This window comes from Apis laboriosa, unplaced genomic scaffold (genome assembly GCF_014066325.1).
Source record: "Apis laboriosa isolate Shangri-la unplaced genomic scaffold, ASM1406632v1 scaffold53_cov140, whole genome shotgun sequence".
NCBI lineage: Eukaryota > Metazoa > Arthropoda > Insecta > Hymenoptera > Apidae > Apis > Apis laboriosa.
Window position 1 is genome coordinate 2,266,770 of NW_025223656.1, and position 19,580 is coordinate 2,286,349.

The following is a 19,580-nucleotide window of genomic DNA, read 5'->3' on the forward strand; positions in this document are numbered from 1 at the left end:
AATCTATAATTTTTTCAATTTCATCTTTATTTAGAAAAATATGAAATTTAAAAACAAAATAATTATTAATTCCAGAAATTATTACAATCATTATGATTATTTCTGTTTAAAGATATTAAAGCAGAAATACAATTTTAATTTTATGATTTTACAATGTTTTCACAAACATAAATATTTTTTATGAATCAAAAATTAGATTTATTGATTTTTGGTTAAGTTTTTTAAAATTTTTAAATAGGAATATTTCAAAATGTAAATAAATTTGAAACCTTTAGTTCAAATATATTTTATAAAATTATTTGGCATATATGATATCGACCTAAAGAAAATACAAAAATAACTTAAGAACCTTAAAATTATCCAATATTATATAAATTTTACAATTATTGTCTCGTGCAAATCTTTATTTTCTTTTATTTTTATTTTAATAATATTATTTGTTTTAAATATTCAATATTTAAAACAAAGTACATGTTTATTAATTCTGTAAAATAATATTATTGCAATAGTTGATATAGTGTTTTTGAAATGAGTTTAAACTTTAATGAGTTCAAAAAAATTCATTAGATTAACAATTATTGTTAATACTCATTGTTGTGATAATTATTTTTGAATATTATTTTTAAATCTTTCTTTCTCGATTTAGAAAAATAGTTATTTTTTACAGCGATTTAATCATGGACTTTTATTAATTCGTTCTTATTATTTAAATCTGATATTTTTTCGTGTAATGAATATTTGGATCTGTAAATTCTAGATCTAAATGTATTCTATTTTATCAGATAGTATTGTATAAAAATCAAGTTATTTGACATAATGATTTACTCAATAAAAAATCTATTATTGATTTTATGGTGCAACAGAAGATTTTTGTTCTATAACACCTTGTACAGTTTCGATTGTTAACCTTATAATATAATAAATCATAATAATAAATCATGAAACATTTATCTCGTCGGTTATTCAGTGTTTTTGTTTTTCTTTATATGCGGGCATTAAAATTATATCCTTTTCTATACATTTATATATAATATACATTCTATACATTAATATATTCTATACATTTTATACATTATATATATAATATCATTCAAAAACTACGATGAACAATAGAATAATAAAAGAATCACTTGGTTGTAAAATATAAATATTCCACTAGAATTTTTTAACAAAAAAATTTTCACGATTGCCGCATTGTTCATATTGTTTTTGTTACAATTAATATAAATCTTATCGAAAATCAAACCTAATACGGATTGTTACTCATATTTTTTATTAAGTAATTTTATTTAAAATGAAATCACATTTTATTTTGCATTCAGGTTTTTGATGGAAATATTTAAACAATTGTAACTCAAATACCTGATCGAATTCTTAGGATTTTTTTTGTTAGAATATTTTTAAATGTAAATAAAGATATAATAATGAGTTAATTGTCAATTTCCAAAAATATGACAACATTAAATATTTTTATTGAGCTTTAGTAAAAAGTGTATGTTAACTTAAATTTATTTGGTAAAATTGTTTTTTTTAGTTTAGAATAATATCGATTATTTTTCGATATATAAATTCTTTTTTGTGCGAATCTTCAACAAATGTGATTGGAATATTTATCATATATAATCAGTGTAATGTCAACAGTATCATTGTTACAGTTATTTTCATACATTGTTATTTTTCGCAAAATTATAATAATTATAATAAATGAAGAAGATTCTGAATTTTCAATACATGACATCACACTTTTTTTTGAATAATAGTCATTTCTCGTGTTTTCAAAGATAGAAAAGACTTCATTTATATACGAAATTGCAATAAATAGATTTTCAAAACTATAATTATTGTTTCTACAATAATTTTACAATTATTGTGAAAAAATTTATATAATCATATTATAAAATTTATTTATATATTATATTAATCATACAATTCAAGAATTTTCACTTAATTGTATCTCAACAGAATTTTGAGTTTTTTCCGAATTCAAACGTGAATAGAATTAGTTTTAATAATTAACTTATTATAAATAACTATTAATAATTTTGAGTTACTAATTCGTTACTAATTCGTACTGTGTAGTAACGAATTAATAATATCAAATATTATTTACAAGAAAAATAGAAAAAAAAAAAAAACAAGAAAAATTTGATAATGTAACGACAATATTTTCAAAGAATATATTACTATTCATATTATTCAATATTAATCAGGTCAATTTTACTATTTTACTTTTTACTATTTATTAATACTATTTTATTTTTTCAATCTTGGTATTAATTAATAAATAAATAAAAATATCATGTAATATATTTTCGTCTTAATTTTCTCTACAATATAGTGAAGAAAAAATATATTTTAAAAGATAAAGTAATTATTGTATTCCCTTGAAAATAGATTTTTAAAGATTTTATAAATTTTTATTAGTTTTTTCATTCATTTGATAAATTTTTAATAATTTATTAAATTGTTAGTAATTTTTGTTAAAAATTTTTTTATAGAAAAATATTTTAGAAATATCTGATTTAATATTATTTTAGAAATAATAGAATGTGTTTCTACGTTTTTCGAATATATTTGCGCAATTAATTTTTTTGTCCTATTTTACTACATGATGTAGCGAGTAAGTATGAAAAATATTCAGATGGAAGTTTCGAAGATAATTGCTGTATACATGTATTTAATAAATTATACGTTTCTTCTTCGTAATCACAATAAATATTCGATATGCCTATCTTTTCATAAATTTCTTTCACACGTTTTACTTTTTCTTCATCACTTACTCCATAACATTCCTAGATGATTTAATATTATTAGTAATATATATTAATAATAACAATATTAATATTATTAGTAATTTCATTAATTAGTATTCCATTACAAGAAAATAAATTTGAAATATTATTAATGACAAGCTTACTTTTAAAATTTTTTTTTGTTCGGTTATAGCTCGCTGCAATGCAACCACAATAGGCCATGTACATTTTCCTTCTTGTATGTCAGTTCCACTTTTTCCTCCGATTTCTTCTTTACTGTAATAATCCAAAAAATCATTTTGTACTTGGAAAAGGTGACTTATTTTTATCAGAATTTTTTCTGCTTCCCTATGCATTTCTGGATCGATTATGTCAGCCTATAAACAATGTATAATTAAACTAAAGTAAAAAGGAAAGGAAAAATCTATATGTTTCTAATACAAATATTACAGTTATAAGAAAATACAGTTAACAAAATCAAATAGTACAATTAAATATACTTACAAAACGCATAGCAAGACTGAATGGAAGTATAAATGAAAAATAAGATGTTTTATGTTTAATTAGATTATTGTATCGATCCATAGAAAAAAGATCAAGATTCGATTTTTTTCCCCAATCTGTTGATATCAATATATCTAGACATTCACCTTGCACTGTTTTTTTATGATACTATAAATAATATAAATATTTGATAAATCGTGTTTTAATAATTACATTATTTTAAAATGTAAATTTATATAGAAAAATTTATATATTTGCATACAATAAAATTTAAAATTATTTTACACATTTTCAAATTATGTTTTATTATAAATATTCATTATGTAGAATATCGTTTTGTACGACATTAAACATATTTTTATTAATTTTTAATGAGAAAGTTTTTATTAAAATTGATAAAATATGTATTGAAAAAAAAAAGAATAATTTATTCAATGAAATTAATAATTTTTATGTTTTTAATTTAATAAATAATATGATAATGTAATATTGTACATAATATGTTATGTATAATGGATTATGGATTCAATATATTTTATGGAAAAAATACAATTTTATTCAGAATTAAATAATTTATATATATATATATTATTTTTTTATTTATTTCTATAAAAATATAAAAATAAATGTAAATATACAAAGATCAGCTGAAAAGTATCTAATGTACATGTATTTAAATTTTGAAAACAAAAAAAAAATATTTAAGAAAATCAGAGTAGAAAAGAAAACAGAATTTATTGACTTCAGAACTGTATTTTTCAATAGTATCCTCATATAAGAAATATATATAAATAAAAATTTTCAAAGTGTGATATTTTTTTCATTCCATTACTAAAATATTGTTACTATCAGTTTTAAAATTTCATTATTTTTTTTATTTCATTATTTCACACCAATAAAATCAATATTCTTGAGATCTTTCTTGAAATATGAACAAAATTGGAAATATAATATTAAATTAGACGAGTAACAATCTACTGTAAAATGCTAAGTATTCATGAATGAATGATTAATATAAATAAAATTGTCTTTTGTACATTTATAAAGAAAGCAATTACATTTTGATACAATATTTTTTTTTTTTAATTTGAAATTATAGACTATGTACTCGTATGCACTACTTTTTAGAGCAGTTTTATTCATGAAATTATTTCTATATGGTAAAACTTTTTTTTAAAATTTTTTTTTAAATTTCCAATTTTCATAGAAAGGAAATTTTATTATCATTATTATTATTTTCTTTCAAAATTAAGACTATGCAATAAAATATAATAATTTTATTTTTATAAAATTATTATAAACAATTAATAATGAATTAAATATATAAATATAACAATTATTTCTTTGAACACTATGTAAATAATATAAATAAAAAAATATGTTACTCACTTTCAAGAATATATTCATGATTTCTACATAACAATTTTTCGATTTAAAATGTTTCTCAAGAAGCTTGTATATACATGTTTCCAAAATTAAAGCATCATTAATTGCACCTAATCCAACTTTTACATGCCAGGTTAATTGATTTCGTCGTATGTTTGCATTATCTAAAATATCATCTATCATTGTGTGAAATGCTTGCATCTATAATAACAATCATATATATATAAACTTTTTAAAGCTAGAAAGAAGCAATATTAATTTAAAATATTAAACAATTCTATAAGATCAATTTATGTTTTACTTATAAATATACAGGAATATATATGTTAGTGAACTGAAAAATAATAATTCTAAAATAATATAAAAAAAAAAAGGAATAAAATAAAAAATTACTATTTCTATATACCAGGCTAGGATACGAGCTAAATGAATATTTTCTTCTGTTAACTGATCTTGAGATGTCAGCAATTTATATGCAATTACAAGTGGTACTGATCTTCGTTTTCCTCCTTTCGGAACATTATATTCCAATATAAAAGTTAAAAAATATTCTTTCGTTATTGAAATATAATGAATATCGTTTATGAATTCGAATTTGAGAGAAGAGAATATATTCCAATATCTAAAAGTTAAGAAATATCGTTTCGATTTAAATATACAGAATATAGTTTTTACAAAGAAAGTTTTCACGTAGAAAGAAGAAAATATAATGACTAATGATACACATATGTATTATTCAAATATTCTACAATCGATTCAATTATTTCACAAACCAAAAATTAAAATATTTATCATATATGTATCAACTCTTGACTATATATCTCATATTTCTCGAAATGCAAAACTTTAAAATAATAAATCTATTTATTTATTAATAATATTTAATCTTAAAAGTAATGGGAGTTGATATATATATGTAAGATGGAGTATATTTTCATGTCAAATTAGTGATTAATATTTCAGCACAATGATAAAATCCTTATATAAATATAATAAAAATTTAAATTTTTCACGAAAATATATTTCTTTTGAGAAAGTAGTTTTAGAGGTTGCAATTGTAATTTACACAGAGCAATCTATACTGAAATGTTTGCTATTTTTTTATTTTTATTTATATATAAAAAATATAGAAATAAGTTAAATCTCCCTATCAATATTTTTCAGTTTCTCTTGTAATATATATATAAAGATAATTATAAAGAAAAATAATTATCGATAAGTTTTAAGAATTAGAATAAAAAAAGTATCAATAATTAAATTAATGTTAAGTAATTATTTCTATTCACATATTCCTATAAGATGGTAATAAAATTTGTGACTATATAACCGTTTATATTGCAAATTTCGAGTAAGCTTAATGATTGACTCCAATTTTTTATAGCTGATTGATAACTAATTAAATTTTGCGATTTCTAAATGATACTTAACTGAATATGATCTGAATTTCGCAACAACTAACTGTGTTTTGCCTGATTTTCGTGCAAAATAAATGATAGAGTTTGAACAGACCTGAATAAGTTCTAACTTTCTTGAGAAATTAGCGGACATTAGTTTTCCTTTCAATAATTGTTTTTGATGAAAATAATTATAATTAAAATAATTAAATTTAAGATAGAATGAAAGATAATCAATAGTTTGCGATTTCTATGAATGAGCTTTCACGAATTCCTTCATGATTAATCGCAAGACATTTGGTTAATTTGGTCATTGCTATTGTGTCTTGGAATAAGTTTTCCGAATAATTATTATTATGAGTTTGGAATAAAGTGAAAGAATAATATAAACATGTTCATTTATATTAATTGCTGTTATAAATTTGAAAATTTAAATTGAGATTGTTATTGAAATTCGAATTATTTTGGCATTTTACTATATATAAATCTGTTTTGATTTTTGTTTTTAACTATCGTATTTTTGAATAAATATTCACAAAATATGGAAATATAAATTTAAATATGGAAATATTCATTCATAGTCAATACAAATTCTATATTGCTTTAGTTAAATCGATTATCAATATCGATCGAACGTTAATATATAGATTAGTATATAAGTATCTTTATATATTTATTTATATTTATTTTAGAAATGTAAAATTCTTTTCTTAACTTTCGATTATGCTCATTAGCTATACAAACCAGTTTTTTTTTTTTTAATATCTATCGATAATGGTAAGTTTCTTTTAATTTCTGTACCAATAATATTTTTAAATGTTCTCTAATGTTAAATAATGCGATTTTTTTTTTTATATATTTGTATTTATATATTGATTATTTTGAATTAGTATTTTATTTTATTTTGAATTATATCAGTTATTTTGAAACAATATTTGAGAAAATTGAAATTATAAGTATAATGTTAAATAAAAATGAAAGTAAGAAATTAAAAATAAGAAACGTTATAAAAAGAAAAATTGTTACATATTCATAAAATATCATCAAGATTAGCATAATTTATTAATGCAAGTGTAAATACAAATTGTTTAATATATTATTTTTCGTGATAATGTTCAAAGAAGCAATAATCTAATTTATAAATTACGTAGAAAGGAAGTGCTTATGTTCGATAAGATTTAAGTTTTTAATAAAATTTACTTCTTATACTAATTTGTACATTTTATACACTAAAAATTATGATACACGATTCGAAATTATATTACTTGATGTATATAATTTAAGAAAAAAAAAAAAAAAATAGATACCTCTTTTGTCCATTTTTTAACATCTGGTAATTCTTTAATATCTTCTTCCGTCAATTCACGAACAATATCGGGCCACATAGCCATTAATTTGTTTCTTTCATTTTTAAAGGAATTGACATATTCTTGTATATTATTTGATCTAAAACAAAGAAATTTTATTAATATATTTATTTTTAAATCTTTTATGTAATTTAAACAATTAATAGTTAATTTTTTATTTACTTCTCATATGAAATAATTTTATTGCTAAATGAAAAGTTTATTATTATGAAATAAAGAGATGTCACTTGTTCTAATGAATTTTGAATATATTGTTTCGATTTGATATCTTACATTATGCATTGTTTAATGTTACTATTTTTTTTGTATATTATTTATTTTTTAAATAATCCAATTACAAAAAGAAAATTGAATTGATAAATAATATTAAAATGTTACGACATAGCTTTCATAACGATTTACATCGTATAATAAATTAAATACGAATTTCCTATTCGATATAAAACTATTTTTTTAATAGACTGTAAATACTTTCATAAAATTTCATTAGAATAAAATTTGGATCTATCATGGAATGTGTAGTATAATTAATTGTGGCATTTAGTGTATAAACTAATTAAATTATTCATATAAGTTAAAGAAATCGAATTTATACTATAATTCAAAAAGCTAAATTTAAGTCCATGAAAATCCCTTTATGGTGAATTTAAAAAGTCCGTGAACATCATAGTCAGTGATACTGAAAATGTTATTGCATCCGATAATGATGACAACCTCAAACCTAACCAGAATTATGTGAACTAGCCTTGAGACGATTGTTGCTCAAAAATGGTAAACAGTAGAGAATTGATTGAATCTCGTCAAATCTCGTCGCAGAGTTATATTCGTTATAAAATTAAATTTTTAATAAAATAAAAAATTAAGATTATTATTTAATATCATTTTAATCAAATTTTTCAAAGTTAAAATTTAAAATGTTCGCAAATAATAAGTGTTTGCAAAATTTAATAATAATCTTCTTATATCAAAAAAATTTTCTCGCAAGTTTTTTTGCAGGCATTAGCGTGCAAAAAAAAATATTGTGAAAAGTTAGTTACTGATTTTCAATAGAGAATTGATATTTGATAATGATATAATGATCTCATATTTTTCAGACAATCTCTTATATTCATTTGTATAAATAACTATATACAGTAATGAATATAATATAATATAATTATGATAAAATAAATACGGTATTATATAATATTATTAATTAATTATTTAATGCTTAATATATTAATTTTATAATTAAATAGAATATAATAATATGATAATAATATGATAAAATATAGAATAATATATGATAAAATATATATCGCTATATATATATTTAAACGTATTTTTTTTGAGAGATAAAATTGAACATTTCCTTTTTTTATAATAAAATATATAATAAAAAAATTATAATAAAAATATTTTTACTCACGTATGATATTTTAATGGCGTATTTATTTTATAACAAGAGTATCCTATTCTTGATTCTTGGCATTTCCACCATAATGAATTTTTTCTAATATTTATAGAATTGAAGATTTTTTGTATATTTCGTTCGCACAAATTGATATATTTTGATAAAATATAAAACATTTCTGTAAAAAATTATATCGAATTATATCAATGAATGAACTATAATTTATTTTTTTTGATACTGCAACTTTTGTGTTCAGTCGACTTTAATATATAGCCTAGGTTATCGTTAATTAATTAATTCGTGACGCGAAGGAGGGATCAAGTTGTGCAACAATAATGTCCATACTAATTTTTTCTCATTTTTACGGATTTTTTATCGTTACCGTGGATTGTACAAATGATCCGAAGAAGAAATTTCAAATAATATTAATATGAAGTTATATTTTAAATTTGTAAATAATATAAAAATTTGTAAATAAGAAATTATAAAATTAAATTTTCTTTATTTTCTAAAAAAAACTGTATTTAATTTCAAGATTAATTTCAAAATAAATCAGAAACATGATTTCACCAGAACAAAATTATAGAATCTGTTTTATATTATATTTTATTCATAAAAAATCAATATCTTTTTTAATACAGAAAATACAAAAAATTTTTAACCGATATAGGTTTATATATATATATATGTTCCTCTCATTATATTTTGAAAGCTAAAATATCGTAAAAATATAAATTTCCGTTTTTTTGTTGAAGAAAGAATTAAACGTAAAAAATTCTTCTCATAGAAAGAAAAAAGATATATCAAATATATAAATATCTTTATCTAAATATATATAAATATATATATATAATATATATGTATTTGTTTTATTTAAAATAAAAAAAAATGAAAATAAAAATTTTAATTGTAAATATCTATTCCAGATCTATACTGTCAGAATCTATATTAAATTGATATTAAAAGATTATTAATATTTATTCGTTCCCGAGATTTATAACAATTTATTTGAAAAAATAATTTCTCGCATAGAAATTTTTTTCTATTATTATTTATCGTCGTTATTGGTCGTCCACTTCTATTAAATCTAAACAAAAAATAATATTATCTTAGAAGATTACCGTTTTCGAAAAGAGTTTAAAATTGACATTTAAAATTGTATATTTTTACTTTAGCTTGGTTAGAGTGGAATACAATCCTAAAGATGACATTCCACTATTGATTCAATGGCGATCAATATGATAATTCGAAAAAATTTATAATAAGTATATGCTGATTAATTCTTGATTGTCGGCATCTTGATATTTTTGTGTATTAATTACTAATTTGAGGAATTTTCCTTTAATTTGAGTTAAGTATTATCATTATTTATAATATAATGATAATATATGATACTATTATTGATATTATCATGTCCCATCGTGATTCTTCCAATTCAATTAGGAAGAAATTTTCTAAGGGCACGAGTTTTACTTGTAAATAAAGATTCGTTATGAATATGTCGCAATATGAATGCCGGATATGACAATAGATAGTTTCTTTGCAATTAAACATCGTCCTTTACCATCATTAGATATGATTACATTGTGACATTGCGAGAGACTTTGTTTTCTTATAGCCATACGCACTACACGTGTAACCGTTTATAGTCCTTTTTTTATCTTTAGGAAATATAGTAACAGTCACGAGGCCAGCTTCTTCACACACCACACATCCTCTGTCGAATAGCATTCGACACATGTATACATATACTTAACAGTTCACTATATTGCGAGAGCAATATCATTTTATCACAATATTGAATTGTTATTCTTTTAATATTTATAAAATATAATGTTTATTGTTTTCATCTTTAACTTATTTTTCAAAATCAAAATTTTTTCGTTATTCATTTTTGGATCGATTATGTCAACATATGAATAATATATAATAAAATAAGTAAAAAAGAAAGGAAAAATCTATATTTTTATAATATAAATATTAAAGTTATATTAATTATTAAAATCAAATAATACAATTAAATATATTTACGAAATGCATAGCAAGATTGAATTTTATTCGGCACGATGCTTCTAATTTCAAAATTATCATTGTTTAAACGAAAGAGCAATTTTTAATTTTTACTTTAAAAGTTCGGACAACATTGAACGACTGTATTTTCGAAGATATACTAATACTTGTAATCGTTTAGATTATTTAGATAAAAGTATAAAAGAGATGTAACATGTTTTATGTTTTATTAGAATATTGTATCGATTTTATTACAATAATTTACTATTATTAACTACTCAACAGAAAAATGTTAATTAACTACTCGACAGAAACGACGATTAATAGATTCCTAAGATAATATCCAACAATATTTTTCTTAAAATCCTTTATTGACGAGTTCATATCAACAAAAAACATTGATTAATCACTAGTCACAAATTGTCAAGGTGGCTACTCGTAGGCTACTCGAAGCGGAACAATTGATTATATGCCACTATAAGTTATTAGAGCTAATTTTTAACCATGCAATGAAGTGAATGATAAATACGATTGATTGAACGATACATTGAATACATATTTCGTGTTTTTATCTTTTCTGTGTCATTATTTTTCAGTAATGTTTTATCTATAATCAGTTAATTGTTATGCAAATCTGTCAAATATAAGTTTAAAGATAATAAAATATCATTGGATATTAAAATACCATAATTAATATTAAAAAAAAGATAGGAAAAGGAGATTACGAAAAGAGATTTCAAGAATTTTCTTGAATGATTGATTTTATTTATTTATTTAATTCTTTTTTAATTTAATGTAGTTAATATAATATAGTTAATGTAATATAATTTATTTCTTTTTACTCAAAATATATATATTTTTTATTAATAAATAAAAATATTTATTACATTTAACACAGTTTTTTCGATATATTGAGTCAATTTATTCCTATTTAATCGACATGGAGTCAACACGACTTCACGCGTATGTACTCTGTGATAGAGCAGTATTTTATCGTTAATAATTTAATAAGATAAGAAGGAAAATTTCTGCATAAGAAAATATCATTCGAATATAAAAGAATATATAAGAAAATATTATCTTAAGAATTTCTGGATCGAATGTGTGATCCTATATTTTTCGAATATCTTGTATAATTAATCTTTTCGTTCTATTTTACTACATGATGTAGTGAGTAAGTATAAAAAGTATTGAATTGGAAGTTTCGAAGATAATTGTTGTATATATGTATTCAATAAATTATGCATTTCTTCTTCGTAATCCAAATAAATATTTGATATACCTATCTCTTTATAAATTTCTTTCACATGTTTTACTTTTTCTTCATCAGCTACTCCATAACATTCCTAGATTATATTAATATTATTAGTAATTTATTCTATTAGAAGAAAATAAATTTAAAATATTAATAATGACAAATTTACTTTTAAAATTCTTTTTTGTTCAATTGTAGCTCGCTGCAATGCAATCACAATGGGCCATGTACATTTTCCTTCTTGTATATCAGTTCCACTTTTTCCTCCAATTTCTTCTTTACTATAATAATCCAAAAAATCATTTTGTACTTGGAAAAGATGACTTATTTTTATCAGAATTTTTTCTGCTTCCCTATGCATTTCTGGATCGATTATGCCAGCCTATGAACAATGTATAATTAATGTAAAGTAAGTAAAAAAGAATGGAAAAAATAATCTATACGTTTCTAATATAAATATTACAGTTATAAGAAAATACAGTTAATAAAATCAAATAGTACAATTAAATATACTTACAAAACGCATAGCAAGACTGAATGGAAGTATAAATGAGAAGTAAGATGTTTTATATTTTACTAAAGTATTGTATCGGTCTATTGAAAAAAGATTAAAGTTTTTTTTTTCCCAATGCGTCGATATTAATATATCTAAGCATTGACCATGCATCGTTTTTCTATGATACTGCAAATTACATAAATATTTTATATAAATTATATAAATTATATAATTATATTTTATATAAATTATATTTTAATAATTGTTTTAATTATTATAAAATCTAAATTTATACAGAAATGTATACGTTCAACAAAATTCAAAATTGTTATACACATTCTTAAAATATATTATATTGTAAGTATTTTATACGTAGGAAATCGTTTTAAAATAATATTATATATATTTTTTATATTTATACATAATAATTTATATACATATTATTAATATTTTTAATGAAAAGATTTTTATTAGAATTGATAAAATACTTATTAAAAAATAGAGAATGAATAAATTACTCGATAGAATCAATAATACCTATGTTTTTAATTTATATACATATAATAATATTTTATGCATATTAATTCATTCAATATATTTATTTTAATTTATGGATAATATGGAAGATAATAATGAAAGACACACAATTTTATTAACTTTTATAAAAGTATAGAAAAAATGTAAATGTACTGAAATAAGAATCAATTAAAAAGTACTTAATATATATTTATTTATATCTCGAAAATAAAAAGTCAAGTATTTAAGAATATCAAAATAGCAATGAAAATAAAATTTATTAGCTTCAGAATGTTTATTTTTCAACAGTTTTAATATAAGAATATAAATTTTCTTAATATATGATATGTGTTTTCATTTCGTTAATGAAACATTATTCATTGCTTAACATTATTTATTGAAATCTAAAATTTCACCATTTCCTTTATTTTATTGTCCTTCATATCAATAAAATGAATATTCTGATGATTCTTCTTGAAATGTGAAAAAAAGCCATTATAAAATGTTGTTCATGAACTATTTAAATGATTAATGTAAACAAAACTATTTTTTATATATTTTTTATATATTTGTAAAGAAATTACGATAATTTGATATACAATGCTCTTTTTTTATTTTGGAATTATAGACAAATATGCACTATTTTTTAGATAAGTTTTGTATATGAAAAAATTATATGATAAAATTTTTTTTTAAATTTTCAATTTTCATAAAAAGATTATTTCATTATCATTATTATTATTTTCTTTCAAAATTGAGACGGAACAATAAAAAATAATAATTTTGGCTTTAGTATAAACAATTAATAATGAATTAATATATGAATACAACAATTATTTCTTTGAGCACTGTTTATATAAATAAAAAAATTTGATACCTTCAAAAATATATCCACGATATCTACATAACAATTTTTTGATTTAAAATGTTTCTCAAGAAGCTTGTATATACATGTTTCCAAAATAAAAGCATCATTAATTGCACTTAATCCAACTTTTACATGCCAGGTTCGTTGATTTCGTCGCATGTTTGCATGATCTAAAATGTCATCTGCCATTGTGTGAAATGCAAGCATCTATAATAACAATCATATATATATAAACTTTTTAAAGCTAGAAAGAAGCAATATTAATTTAAAATATTAAACAATTCTATAAGATCAATTTATGTTTTACTTATAAATATACAGGAATATATATGTTAGTGAACTGAAAAATAATAATTCTAAAATAATATAAAAAAAAAAAGGAATAAAATAAAAAATTACTATTTCTATACACCAGGCTAGGATACGAGCTAAATGAATATTTTCTTCTGTTAACTGATCTTGAGATACCAGCAATTTATATGCGATTACAAGTGGTACTGATCTTCGTTTTCCTCCTTTCGGAACATTATATTCCAATATCTAAAAGTTAAAAAATATTCTTTCGTTATTGAAATACAATGAATGTCGTTTATGAATTCGAATTTGAGAGAAGAGAATATAGTGATTAATGATTCATATATAATAAAATGTATATATTAGAAGACTAGAGAGAATTTCTTTTTTTTGAAAAAAAAAATTATATAGAAAAAACTAAATAATATTTTAATGATCTTTTGCATATTTACATTTAATATTCTAACAAACATAAACACATTTAAAACATTTTTTAAATCAAAAATGTATTTAAAAAATGTTTTTTCGTCAATAATATAATGTCTCGAGCTTTCTCATCCAAGATAGAATTAATATATAATTGGGAAAGCATGAAAGGTAACAATAAAATAATTTATTTCGTACAAGTGTCGAAGTTATTTCGTACAAATGAAACATTTTTATTCGAATTATTATACCAATAGATTGTATATGACATCATTCGGAATACATTTAATATTGGATTCATTTAACTTCGAATATGAAAAATTAAAATAAATGCAAAATCTTTGTTTCTTAATTCTTAATTAATTTAATTCTTAATTATTCTTGATTATATAAAAATTCTTGATTACTTATTGATATTAACATATATATATATAACAAAATAAATATTTTAATTAAAATTTACTGAAACTAATAAATATTCTATTAATAACTTTTTTCTTCGTTTAAAAATATTTATCGGGTTATGAGATGTGGATAAAAAACTATATTTTTGTATTTTTATATTTAATTATAATTCTTCTTATAAATAATGTCATTTTATTGATTTTGTACTTTTTAGTCATTGCTCTGGTTCATAAATTTGTAATTTTAATCTAATGTGATTTAGATAAAGCAATTTATATTGAAATGTATGCTTTTTTATTTTATTTTTCATGTAATAAATATAATAATGTATTAATACATACTCCCTATATATTAATACATTCCAATCTCTCCTATAATATAAAGACTCCTATAATTATAAAGAAGAATAATTATTGATAAGTTTTATTAGAATAGAAATAATATTAAATATTTATAAATTTAACCAATAATTAAATTAAATTAATGTTAATTAATTATTTTTATTCACATTCTACAATATAGTAGAAGAACATGAGACTGTACAATTGTTTATATTGTAAATTTTGAATGAGCTTAATAATTGAGTCTAATTGTTTTTTGTACTGATTGATGATTGATTAATTCCGCGATTTCTAAATGATTTCTAATTAAATATAATTTGAATTTTGCGGCAATTAATTGCAATTTAACTGATTAAATAACTATATGATATCTAAATAAATCTGATTTTTTGAAAAAATTGTCGCAGAAATTAATTCTCTCTTTAAGTAATTATTATTCAATTAAGAGAGAATGAAAGAGAATTAATGGTCGCGTTGGAAGGCGATTTCCAAGAGGATGGATTTTTTTTCTGATGATCGATCGTATTTAGCTAATTTGATTCATTTAAATATTGCTATTGTGTTTTAGTTTCTCGAATAATTACTACTGTAAATTTGGAATAATGTAAAAGAATAATGTAAATCCGTTCATTTACATCAAATCGTCATATAATCAAATTGTTTCTATAAAATTGAAAATCTAAATTGTTCAGAATGTTATTGATATTCACAGTTATTTTGGTTGCTATATATCTGTTCTGATTTTTTTTTCTAACAATCATGTTATGGATAAAGTTACATAAAGGATGAAAATATGAAATATTTATCATAATCAACATAAAATCCATAAATCAGTTATCAACATCGATTGAATAATAATATATGGATTAGTATATTGGTATCTTCATATTAGCATTCATTAACGTTTATTTTAGAAATATAAAATTCTTTTCTGAATCTTCCATTATGCATATTAGCTATACAAATCTCGGTTTTAGTTTGTTTAAAATCTATCGATAATTGATAAGTTTCCTAATTTTTTTACCAATAAGAAATGAGTTTCTTTTAATGTTCTATAATGTTAAATAATGCGATTTTTTTTATCTATTTATATTTATATATTGATTATTTTTGATTCGCCAAGATGTAATATTAAAAAAAATGAAATTAAAAGATTAAAAACAGGAAGCGTTGTTAAAAAAAAAATCATTGCAAGTTAATGAAATATCACTACGTTAACATAATTTATTAACGCAAATGTAAATACTAATTCTATAACATACTAATTTTATAACATATCATTTTTTATTTGTTAATATTTAAAGAAATAATAATTTAATCTAATAATAAATTATGTAAAAAAAAAGTGCTTATATTCAGTAAGATTTAAATTTTCAATAAAATTTGATTCTTATACTAATATATTTTATACATGATTCGAAATTGTATTATTTAATGATATATAAATTTTGAAAGAAATAGATACCTCTGTTATCCACTTGTTAACATCTGATAATTCTTCATTATCTTCTTCTGTCAATTCACAAACAATATTAGGCCATATGGCCATTAATTCGTTTCTTTCATCTTTAAATGAATCGACAAATTGTCGTACATTGTTTGATCTAAAATAAAAGAATTTTAATAACTTGTTTATTATTTGATCATTTTTTTAGTTACTGGTTAATTGTTTAACTGTCGAAATAGCCTTGTCAAATAAAAATTTATTTATTTATTACTACGAATAATAAAATAATAAAATAATAATTAATTTATAATACGATGGATTAAAAATCTGGTTTTTAAAATAATATAAAAGAACATCACTTATTCCAATGAATTTTAAATATATTGTTTTGATTTTTATTTCGAATGGAAAATTGTTAAAATATTTCATGTAATTTTACTTATTTTAATAATGATTTCGATTTGATATCTTATATTATGCATTGTTTAATGTTTCTATTTTTCTTGTATATTTTTTATCTTCTAAATAATCCAATTATAGAAAAAAAATTAAATTGATATATCATATGTCGAAATCATTACAATATGATTTTTAAACGATTTATATCGTACAACAAATTACAAGCAAATTTCATATTCGATATAAAACTATTTTTTTAATAGACTGTTAATGTTAATTATACTTTCATAAAATTTTATTAGAATAAAATTTGGATTTATCATGGAATGTATAGTATAATTAATTGTGGCATTCAGTGTATAAACTAATTAAATATTATTCATATAATTATAATTATTCATATATTATATTATATTATTCATTATATATATTATTCATTAAACAAATCATATAAATCATATAAGTTAAAGAATTTATACTATAATTCAAAAAGCTAAATCTAAATTCATGGAAAATTCCTTCATGAATTTAGAAAGTCCATGAATATCGTAATTAATAACACTGAAGATATCACTGGATCTTCTAAATAACGACAATCCCAAATTTAAATAAAATTATGCGAAATAAACTTGAGACGATTGTTGCTCAAAAATGGTAAATAATACAGAAGGACTGATTCGTAGGCGTTCACTATAAGTCTCGTTAAACGTAAGATTATGTTATAAAATTAAATTGATCTAATTTTTAATAGAATAAAAAATTAAGATCATTTTAATCAAACTTTTTCAAACAAAGTTAAAATTCAAAGTGTTCACGAATAATAAGTGTTCGTAAAATTTAATAATGACCTTTCAAAAAAAATTCCTTGCAAATTCTTTTCCGTTATTGTTCAGCACTTGCACTTATTATGAAGTTATATAATCATACAATTATTATGAGAAGTATAATTATATATATTTCTATATATATAATTACGTGTATCGCACCTAATAATGTAGTTCATTTAGTCATCATTTATTCATCATTCATTCATTAAAAAAATTTTATATATTTTTTTTTTTATACCGGAATTTTGAATGACGAATAAATCTTATATAAAGTGTAATGAGTTTATTTATTGCTGTTCAATTTGATATATTTTTGATTCGATATATATCATATATTCAATAATTATAATCAATACTTTGTTTGACACATATTTATTTGGACTTATTCATTTGCAAAAAAAAAAAAAAAGAATGTGAAAAATTACTTACAGATTTTCAATAAAGAACTCATGTTCTTACATTTTTTAAACAATCCTTTATATTCAATTATGACATAATATAAATGACATAATACAAATATAATAATGAATATAATACAATATAATTATGATAAAATAAATATGGTATTTTACATTATTAGCATTATGAATTAATTATGAATTTATGTAATGCTTAATATATTGACTTTATACTTAAATAGATAATATAATAAAATATATCGCTGTATATATATTAAACGTTTTTTGTTGAGAGATAAAATTAAAATTTTTCTTCGATTTACATATGTAATAAAAAAAATTATAATAAAAATATTTTTACTTACGTATGATACTTTAAAGGCGTATTTATTTTAAAACAAGAGTATTCTATTCTTGATTCTTGGCATTTCCACCATAATGAATTTTTTCTAATATTTATAAAATTAAAGATTTTTTGTGTATTTCGTTCACACAACAGTAAATTCATACACTTTAGTAAAATATGAAACATTTTTACCAAATATATATATATTAAGTATTAAGTATATATTATATAAACTAAGTATTATTATATTATATTAAATATAATAAATATTTTTTTATCTATAAAATAAATTATATCGATGAATATCAATAATATCAATATATAATCAATAATAATATTTAACACATTTTCTTTGATATTTCAATTTCCTTGTGCTCAATCATATATGCTATATGACTAACCCTATTGGACTGAGTGTATGTGCTAAGTAGAGATGTCAAGTAATGGAACAATAATACTTATGTTAATTTCTTCTTATTTGTTATATTGTCACGATCAGTGAATATATAACGTATAACATATATGTATAATTCTAATTTTTTCTTGCTAATTGCTAGTAGCTAGATGCTATAGATGTTGTTGCATATACAGGTAACAATTTCATAATTATTAGTTTTAAAAATTTATTATGAAACTATTATGAGACTAGTATGTATAATCTATCATTATTATATCTAATATAAATGTATTCACATCAATTTATAAACGATTGACATTATATATCGATATGAACATAGTTGTCACAATAAATAATT

The 19,580-nt window shown here is 20.4% G+C and overlaps 2 protein-coding genes across 2 annotated transcripts; both read right to left on the minus strand.

The window, feature by feature from the left end:
- Positions 1–2,582: 2,582 nt before the first annotated feature.
- Positions 2,583–8,926, minus strand: LOC122717539 (farnesyl pyrophosphate synthase-like). The gene is made up of 7 exons (XM_043941723.1): positions 8,813–8,926; positions 7,345–7,483; positions 5,037–5,177; positions 4,647–4,844; positions 3,258–3,425; positions 2,918–3,130; positions 2,583–2,792 (listed from the first exon to the last, which is right to left on the minus strand). The coding sequence occupies exons 2-7, from the start codon at positions 7,426–7,428 to the stop codon at positions 2,583–2,585; spliced, it is 1,014 nt and encodes a 337-aa protein (XP_043797658.1). The 5' UTR covers positions 7,429–7,483; positions 8,813–8,926.
- Positions 8,927–11,596: 2,670 nt separating this feature from the next.
- On the minus strand, positions 11,597–19,240 carry LOC122717560 (farnesyl pyrophosphate synthase-like). The gene is made up of 7 exons (XM_043941778.1): positions 18,845–19,240; positions 16,874–17,012; positions 14,342–14,482; positions 13,952–14,149; positions 12,580–12,744; positions 12,232–12,444; positions 11,597–12,153 (listed from the first exon to the last, which is right to left on the minus strand). The coding sequence occupies exons 1-7, from the start codon at positions 19,009–19,011 to the stop codon at positions 11,944–11,946; spliced, it is 1,233 nt and encodes a 410-aa protein (XP_043797713.1). The 5' UTR covers positions 19,012–19,240; the 3' UTR covers positions 11,597–11,943.
- Positions 19,241–19,580: the final 340 nt, after the last annotated feature.